Here is a 10,186-nt window from a genome sequence, read left to right as displayed (position 1 = left end):
ATCGTTTAAAAACCGGCCTAGCCTGATTATTAAACATGTCAGGCCTAAGCCCGGCCTGTTTATAAACATGTAGTACACGGTGCAAGGTGTAAGCCCAATGAGCCTCCCGACCGGCCCAGCCTGTTTACAAGCCCAACTCAAATCGACATGTTTAGCCCAACCATTTATATGCATATTTGGATTTTTTTGGGATAGAATAGGGTATATATTGATTTTTTTTTTTTTTTTTTATGAATTATTGAATGTAATTAAGTGTAATGTCTTTTCACAATTGTTGGTGATTTAACAAAATAGATTAAAGTATCTTAAATCAAAGAAAAATAAATATTAATTAAGACTTTATTGGTACATTACCCCATTGGAGACACGATTACCGCGATTAGGAGAAGCTAGATTAATGCCCAGAACCCGACAAAGCCTGACATGAGACCAATTGAGACCAACTCATTTCTTAAATAGATAGATCATGGTCCGAGGACATAGGCCTGCAATGCCTGGATAGACCCGATCCAGACCAGCCTGGCCCGACATATTGACACCCCTAGCTAATACGTTTTCATTACTAATAGGTATCTACAGTGCTGGATATTATTTTGGTTGGTTAAGTTCCGAGAGCTTTGGGTTGGGCCGGCCCTTATGTTGGGCATAAGCATTTTTGGACTTTAATTTTTGCATTCATTTGGGCTAGGTTGGGCCTCCTTAGGATTGTGTTTCATTCGAGTCTGGGTTATAATTAATTTGAGTCCAGGCCTTAAATCTGTGGGCCTTGTGTCACACAAATATGGATTCTTTGAGCTACTATTGATAAATTCGATAATTTGGGCCATGGGCCGGGGGCTTGCATTTCAAAAATGAAGGGGTTTGAGTTCTTCTACTGGGCCTATCACGCCTCTTTAGGCTATCCAGGTCTTGGTTCATTTGGATCATTGCATCGACCCTGTACTGGGCTCTGCTTTGAATCCCGACCCATGGGCTGAGCCATTTGGGCTTACTTGGACATAGCTCTTAGATATTGATTTTAAATGGTTAAAAGTTGGGCTTGATCCTCATTTGGACCCCAAACCTTTTTTCTAATCCTGACCCCTTAGCCAGCATTGGGTTGGGTGTGACGGGAGCTTGGGCCCACATTTGGGCCCTTGAATGTATCAGTAGATAGGGCACCCAAAAGATGTGCTAAATTCTACAGCAATTGGGCTCCTAAGGCTCCATTTGGTTGCAAGGGAAATTAAAGAAAATGGAAGTGAAATTTTCTTACTTAAGAAAGAAAATTTTTAACGTCGGTTAACAAAAATAAATAAGGTAATGATTAAGTTTGAAAATTTTCACTTCCCTTGCAACCAAACATAACCTAAAGGACCCTTTCCAATAAATGAATCAAACCCCAAATAATTTCAAATCAACTCAACCCAACTCAATTCCCCAAAGCCCTAATAACCATATTAAATTGGGATTTTGCTGGCCCCAATCCAGCCCAAAGTGAACCTCAGAAAAATTGGCTTACTCAGTTTCCATTTCATAATTACCATAATTAGTGTGTTCAAGTGTAAGGTAGTTACGTTTTTTAGATAAATGTTTGCTAAATCTTATGCTTGGTGTAATTAGATTAAAATAATTTGTATGCGTAGCTTATCGTAGTTAAATTCTCATTCTATAAACTTTGTTAAGTGTAATTAGACTAGTCAATTTCAGCTAATTAATTAGAGTTGCATAGCCTTTTATTTCATTAATGTAATTAGATTTATCTTATAATCTTAGTGCTCACTAGTATAATGTCATCTTAGTTAATATAACATAATCATAGTATATTGCACACGCGCGCGCACACACACACACACACATTATTTAACATGCTACTTAGACAATGACATAGTATAACCTTGGTATGTATAACATAGTAGTATATATATTTAATGTAATTAGTATACAACTATTTAATTATTTAACTTAGGGTAGTTAATTAAATAATTAGTATAATATTTAATTAGTTAAAATCTTGACTCACTTGATCAAGTAGGATTTCATACTATGTTAAACATATCAGTTAGGTTCAATCACTAAGCACAATTAGAATAATTAGGTTTTCATAGTGCACTTAATTATATTTTAGGCATAGTTTTCATTAGATGTAATTAGATTAATTAGTCTTTGTGGGAAGTTAAGATGTGTCATATAAACCCCAAGGGGTTGGTCCAATGGTGATTTGATATGGGTCACGGCACCTCGGAAAGGGTCTGAACTGGGTTGGAGTCACCTTGGCAACGTCTTTAGGGCCACTCACAAATCTTGCTAGTAAGCCTGTCTAGTGATTTTGGGGTCAGCTAGACCCGGGGGAATAATCAAGGCGAAGGCTTGGAAACACTCGTTAGCAAAAAAAAAAAAAGTGTCACATAAACAAACTATGTGTAACAGAGATGATAATGTTGAAATGGATGTGGGAAATCTAAGAAGGATAAATTAAGGAATGACTTTATTAGAGCTAAAGCGGGAGTAGCTTTGATTCATGATAAGCTTAGAGAGAGTCATTTGAGGTGGCACGACCATGTCCAATTTGGATGACCCCGTACTGAGGAGTGACTTGATTCAAATTCAGGAGACCAAAAGAGTTATATAGGAAAAGTGAAGAGGAAAGGGCCTTGTATCTTGTATGACTTTAACAGAGTTGGTTTGAAAGCAAGGACCCACGTGGCCAACACCATTTAGTAGGGATAAGGTTATGTTGTTGTTGTAGATTAATTAGTCTGAATAATGCATTCGCTTAAAGTAATTAGCCTAGTATAGTTTTTTAATTAATTAACATAATCTTAATTAATCAAATGTTTTCATATAATTAGAATAAATAAGACCCCATAATTCACTTAAACTTTTAGGTTTAATAAACTAGTATCAATATGGTTGCATTATTTCATTAATTAAATCTTTAGGTGTTAATCCTCATTAAATTAGTTTAATCAATATAATGTGAAGTAACATAGCTTCGTATAATCTACATGTTTGGTTTAAGGTTAACACACTAGTCTTTTGTCTACTTACATACATAGTGTAGGGCTTTTGCCTTGTGAATAATATTAAGATTAGTTAGTAGGAGTGGTCTAAGCATATGGAGACCAGTCTTTGGCCAGGTGGAAGTACTGAGTGCCTAACACCTTCCCAGTCTGTAACCTGACACTTACCCAGCGATCTAGGCAGACCATAGCCATCCATTGGAATTATATATTATCTCTTGAAAAGAGGGAGACATTTGTGGGTCCAAGACTATAATCTAGGTGGTGACTCCTTTTATCCATTTATCCTTTTGTGACAGGAAAGGGTACCATAGTCCAAAGAACCTTAGGAGATCTCAATTCATAATTGATCCTTATCAGGTGTATGTGATTTTTTCCATATACCCAAATTCACGACTCCTTGTTGGAGGCTATTTTCTTTAAAGATTTGAGCCACATTAATATCCTTGATTTTCTTAACTCCTAAGCCCCTTCATCCAGAGTCCGGTGAATGTTCACATGAGTGAATTGGCACTTCCAGTTCACTTATGCTATATACTTGACACATTTCATCTGTTAACAGGATTGTTAAACGGTTAATTAACTTCTCAAATATTTTCAATACTTAAATAGAAAAAAAAATAAAAATAAAAATAAAAAAGGAATCCCAATAAAATGGACTTCTCCTTTGATTCCGTCTCCCTCTCTCTCTTTCCCTTCCTTCTTCTTCAACGCTCTTCTTTCTTCTTCGGCGTTCTCCCGTTCAAAATGGGAAAAAATCCCCATGCGAAACCAAAATCTACAACTTAAGCACTGAGCATAATGAAAAACCCTCTACATACATATTTAAATACATAAACAGTTCCAGAGAAAAAAAAGGATTGCAGGAGGAATAAACGAGAGAGATTTTTTCCCTCTTTGAATGGGAAAAAAGGATTGCAGGAAGAATAAACGATAGAGATTTTTTCATCTTGTTGGGATGTGTCGGCTTCGTGGTCTTCGTCAATTTCTTCTTCCAAGCTATCTTAAAGCATATGAGCTTTAGATCTCTTAGGTTCCTACCTACCTCAATTTCCAATGTTCCCTTCTTTCTTTCTTTCTTTCTTTCTTTCTTCTTTCGCTCATTCAATTTCCAATTTATGCTTTAGGTTAAAATTTAATTTAATGAATTGATTTCCACATAGGCCTGTGATGATCTTTTCTGTAGTTTGAGTAAAAATCAGGGTAATGGCTTGTTAGATGAAATAGAAGATAGATAGATAGATGATTCTGATGTCAGTGTTTGTTTATTTCGTTGAAGCTTTGCTGCATAGTAGAAGCTGTAGAAATACTGATGATGATGGAGGCTTGGAATTGAGAATTGTGAATACTGTTTTGGGCTTTTTTCCTGTACCAGCTCTATCGCAGGTAAACGGAAGAGATTTTTCCCTCCCTGAACAGGAGAGTGCTAAGGAAGAAGGAAGGAAGAGTGTCGAAGAAGAAGAAAGGGAGAGAGAGGGAGAGAGAGAGAGAGAGAGAGAGAGAGAGAAGACCGTTTTTATTGGGATTCTTATTTTTTTTTTTCTATTTAAGTATTGAAAATATTAGAAAAGTTAATTATCCATTTAAAAATTCTGTTAACAGATGAAACATGTCAAGCATATAGCATAAGTGAACTGAAAGTCCCAGTTCACTCACGTGAACATTCACCGGACGCCTTCATCCATAGGCTTACAGATTGAGCCCTAGAAAATATACTAGATTCTCCTCTCCATTCCAGGCCCTAACCAAAGAAAGCAAGAGAACATAGACTACAACTTAGTCATAACTAACTTAGGCAATTTGAAAAGTCCTGACAATAAATGTAACCACCCTGCAGGACAAGGGAGAGCACAACATAATTCTAATCATATTGATGAGGAGAGCACAATCATATTTCTTCAATTTCTCTAAGATCAAAGACACCTCCAACTGTCTAATAGGAAAATGAGTGTCAATGAACCCTATCACACTCATCAATCAGTCTTTGATTTGAGGAGGCACCCCTCGAAGAATTTATGGCTTCTTTGAAATGGTTGATGAGGAGAAGAGATAAGTTAAAAAAAAATGCAAGTGTGTCCATTACTATAGAAATAGAATTACGATCTGCCTTTAAGAAGATCATCAGATCGTCTGCAAATACTAAGTGAGATAACAACATATGTCTACAACAAGGCAAAAATTGGATTCTCTGGCCATTGACCAAACTTCCTGTATCTAAAAAGAACTTCCATAGCCTAGGCAAAGAGGTAGGGAAACATGGGGTCTCCTTGATAATTACCTCTTCCTCCAGTAAAGTACCCACTGGAGCTTCCATTGACCATACAGAGAACATAGTGGATACAATACATTACTTCAACCACTCAATGAATTGATTTGGGAATCCCATAGAGGTCATGCAATGAAACAAGTAATTCAATATGAAGGAATCAAAGTCCTTATGAGATCAATCTTCATAATGGTAGAGGGTGACAATTTTTTTTAACCCCCTAATCACATCATGATGAAGCTAGTTTTAATTGAATTGGGTCGAACTGGGTCTTGACTCGGTTAGTTTGTGAGTCACCCACTTAGGGTAATTATAGACTCACTAGGATTAAGAACCCTACCTGACTAGTTCTTTATAAATAAGAGGGTTTGACCAAAATGGTTTTTGACCTAATCTCAAGAGCTCTCTCTTCCTATTCTCGTTTGTCTCTCCCATTAAGAGCATGTGTCTCCAAGGATCTCTATTGCAATCCTTGGAGTTGGAGGATGGAGCATTGCTTGGCGAGATCGTTGCAATTCTTCTTTCGTCGCTATTCATGTGGATTGACGCGTGGTACAAGCCGATCTATTCCGCTGCGAGGAAAGCTACATTCAAATATAACCGTCCATGTGGCTCCTGGGTGTGGGTAAATGGAAAGGTCATGGGGGTAAGGCAATCTTTTGCATGATCAATGTTCCCATGCATCAGTGTAAGAGCCACAAGGACAGATAATGTTCTTTCTCCCATAAAGAAATACAACAATTATTATTTTTATGTGAGAAATGGAAAAGAAATTACAAAAGATGCATCAGAGAGTCATAATCTAGATTATATAAATTAGGGGAATTTACATCCACCACCCTTCGCGTTTGTCTTAATTACATAATCCCCCCTTGCATTTCATTTTTTACATTTAAACCCAAAAATCTGATGCCGTTACACTAATGTTATTTTGGAATGTAAAAAGACCTAACTATCCTCCTACCTATTTCACCCTTTTAAAACCTTTTAAAAAAATCCCCAAATCCCCTGTCTTAACTAATCCCCAAATCCCGTGCCCTAACTGTTACCCTCTCCAACGAAGGAGAGGTACACTTCGGCATGGTGGAATAGAGTCCGGCGAAGTCGATAGCCTCCGGTGAAAAGCAAGTTCTCTCCGACAAAGCAAAGGTATGCGGTATTTGGTTGGATTTTTGTCCCCATTTCCTGAAATGTGTGAGGTATCCTTAGTTCTTACTCTAAGAATCGCTGCATATATAAAGGGTTTTTTTTTTTTAATGGAAGTGTGGAAATTGTCTTAATATCTAAGAATCATGCAAATGTCATATGAATAGTGAAGACACATAGAATCACCTCTTTCTGTATAGTTAATAGAGAAGATTACTTAAGTGTTTATATTAGTTTTGTGATCTTACTTTCTTGCACAATTTAGGAAGAAATTTACCTGATGAAGAGACTTGAGAATGCAGTTGAAATGCATGCTGTTGAGGAAAAGGCTTTGTCTTCTTCAAAGTTTTTATTGATAATGCACTTGGGTTGGCTGTTGTTCTTGTTTTGTGTAGCATGAGAACCATTGGTGATGCACTTAAGATGATGTTTTTTACTGATAATGCACTTGGATCGCTACCTTATGGACCCTAACACTTTTTATCCAATGAATTACAATGCCTTAAAAGGTCCCATGATTTGGGTTTGGTCCCTAAAAACCCAATAATTGGAGGAAGACAGTAACCTATGAGTCTCCTATATGTAATTGAGAATATGACCTTTCTCATTCTTTGTGTTATTTATACAAACCAAAGCAATGCTTCAGGAAGAATGAAATTTGGAATGAGGAGATTACCTAATCAAGTTAGTTTCATGTGATTCTCCTACACTTAGGGTTGTAACAACAAAAGAAATTTATTTGGTTAATTCTAGATTGCTTATTGTTTACCTGATGCAAACCTCTTCTAAAAATTTACTTCTTCTAAACTCTAGGTGATTCAAACTATGTCAAGGAGGTATTATTTGTATGAATGGAATCATTTGGAAGCTAATTTTTTTTCCAATATATATTTTTCAAGTACACAATGTCATCAGCAAGTGTGAACGATAGCAACTGAGGTTCATCTTTGAAGTTCATGAATGTTGTATACTACTGTCAGAAGAGGGCTCTTGTTATAATATCTGAGAATGTTAATAGCAAGCACAGGTTGTACTATTGCTGCCCCAATGCACCTCATGGATGTGGATTCTTTTCTTGGTGTGACCTTGTAGAAGAACCAAGAGTGAATCATGTTACCAACAACAATATCAACCCAATTATTCACAAGATAGATGTTGGTGAGATAAGTCAAGAAAATCGATAAATGAAGGAAAAGATTCGTATCCTGAAGAAAATAATAAAGAAATTTGAGAAGTTTGTTAGGACACTACAGATTATAATAGTTTTGCTTGTGGTGGTCATTGTAGTCATGTTATGAGAAAATGAAGAATTAGGGAAGATGATATATAAGTTGTAATTCCCCTTTTTTTTGTTCCCTCTTTTTCCCTAACCATTGAAGGAGTACATTCTGGGTTTATATCAATGGTTTTATTATGTTAAACCTTGTATGTTTGTAATTGAGTATTTAGTTACTATAATCAAATGGGTATAGCTTCCATTCAAATGGGTTGCATTTCTTTTGAATTTGAGATCTTATAATGACCTATTAAGATTGGTCTACAACAGTAACCGGACATGCACTTTGATTTGAAAATGCGTCAACAACATCAGCATCACCTAATTGATGTAGAGCTTATTTCAAATGGGCAGTGATTCCCTTCAATATAGGACAATTTGGATTTAAGAAAAAAGGGGCAACATTTCGTTTGAATACGTGACATATCAAAACCTGTTAATGACTCCAAGTAACACCTAAATTCTTGAACAACATAAATATCATATAAATATCATGTCCAAAAAACCTGGTCAACCTGTCCCACACAAGTTCTTCTAACATCATATAAATATCATGTCCATAAACACTAACACATAAATATTACAAGGCAAAACTCCCTTTAAAGTTCTTTCATAACACATTAAAATCCAATCATCCCACGATCTAAAAAAAGAAAGGGAAAGAAATAGTAGCAACAACAACAACAACAACAACAACATCCATCTTCATACTTCTTCTTAGCCTGCTTTGCCTTCCATTTTGTGTACTTGGCAGCTTGCCTGGTCAAGGTTTTCTCTTGAGTTTTTAGCTTTACAGGCTGGGTAGATGTTTGTGACCTAGTCATCATCTAAGAGCTGGTGCCTCCATGTTGATTCTTATCCCTTTGCTTTCTCTACAGAAATCAGTAAAAAAACAATTCAACAGTGGAGCATGCAAATAAGTGAATAAATTTTCAGTTGTAAACTACTTGTGAGGAGTCATACCATTGTGCCTCTTGTTTTCTTATTGTTTGGTTGTTCTCCATCTCGAGGACATGTTCTCCTGTTGTGGCCTACTAGCTTGTAGATATCACATCTGACACTTGATGATTTCTTCCTGAACTCTGTAGCAGGTCCCTCATCGAATTCTCTTTTCCTGAGTTTATGAGGTCTACCGGGCCTCTTTTTAAGATGTGGATGCTGAACCAACCCATGAGAGTCATCAACTACTAAATCTGCCAATGTTGGGAGTGGTTGGATGAACTCACTATATGCTTGAAGGTATATGTTGACATTGTAGTATGGACTGCAGTAAGACTCCAATGACCCCCTAATGTGTATGATAACTGCTACTGCATGCTTACATGGCAACCTAGTACAATCCCACATCCTACAACCACATGTCTTCTCTATCACATTCACCATAACTCTCCCACTATGGATATCTACCACTTCAAATGCATGTATGTTACCGTGATACACAATACATTCCCTTGCCTTCTATTGGACATTATCTATATGTGTCTTCATATCAGGTGTGACCAAGCCACCAACTCAGTAGTTGCAACCCCTTTGATAGTTCATAAACATCCTTTTCATGATTTTCAGCCTTATCTCATCAATTACCAACGTAACAGGCTTGTCCCTAACATCTGATATCAAGTTGTTGAATGACTCGGTCATGTTGTTGGTGATTTGAGGACTCTTTGCATTAAAATCAAATGCATGCCTAGCCCATAATCTTGTAGAAACCTCCATCATCCAATTATATGCATCGTCACTAAACTCTTTGATACATTCAATTTCATGCTCAAACTGGAGGAGAGTAGTTGCTGATGCTACTGGCCAAAAGTGTTTCTTAAACAGTTGTCCTAAAATAATTGACATGAAGTTCTGGTACATGTCTCACACAATATCTCTAATGAGTATAAGGGAACACTTGTGTGATGACATCTGATAAACCCTACAAAATATAAACAATATATTAAAAGTCATTTAAATATGATGTTGAAGTATAGAGTAATGGCAGTTGCTATAAATTAATAACAAGTACCTTTTGCCTGTCTGACATAAAGGTTAGAGCAAACTCATCCGCGTAGGACTTCAAGGAAAAAAAACCAACTGTCTTTGCATTCAACCTCCACAATACCATATGCCACTGGGAACAATTCATTATTTCCATCAAATGAAATTGTTGACAGAAGGATGCCTCCATATCTACCCTTTAATTAGTAGCCATCCAGACCAATAAATGGTCTACAACCCTTCAAAAATCGAGTAATACAAGCTTTAAAGCTAACAAAAATTCTCTTGAACACCTTGTTATCTGACATGTCATGACTTTCTTCATACTATATCTTGAAAAACTACCTGACATCTTCTATAACACCAATTTACCATATGTAGGTAACAGAGCATAGGAACCCTTATGACTACCTTGTGTCATTTCCAATGCAATGATGCGTGTCTGATACACCTTCATCCAAGGGTGGTTAATCTTGTATGTTTCATGCAAGAAGGTAAGCATGGAGTCCACAT

The 10,186-nt window shown here is 36.6% G+C and overlaps 1 protein-coding gene across 1 annotated transcript; it reads right to left on the bottom strand.

The window, feature by feature from the left end:
* Positions 1-8,433: 8,433 nt before the first annotated feature.
* Positions 8,434-9,632, bottom strand: LOC122057400. The gene is made up of 2 exons (XM_042619480.1): positions 8,654-9,632; positions 8,434-8,562 (listed from the first exon to the last, which is right to left on the bottom strand). The coding sequence occupies exons 1-2, from the start codon at positions 9,071-9,073 to the stop codon at positions 8,518-8,520; spliced, it is 465 nt and encodes a 154-aa protein (XP_042475414.1). The 5' UTR covers positions 9,074-9,632; the 3' UTR covers positions 8,434-8,517.
* Positions 9,633-10,186: the final 554 nt, after the last annotated feature.

The sequence above is a fragment of the Macadamia integrifolia genome, chromosome 12 (genome assembly GCF_013358625.1).
Source record: "Macadamia integrifolia cultivar HAES 741 chromosome 12, SCU_Mint_v3, whole genome shotgun sequence".
NCBI lineage: Eukaryota > Viridiplantae > Streptophyta > Magnoliopsida > Proteales > Proteaceae > Macadamia > Macadamia integrifolia.
Note: the sequence above shows the minus strand (reverse complement) of the source record. Positions and strands in the feature narration are given on the sequence as shown.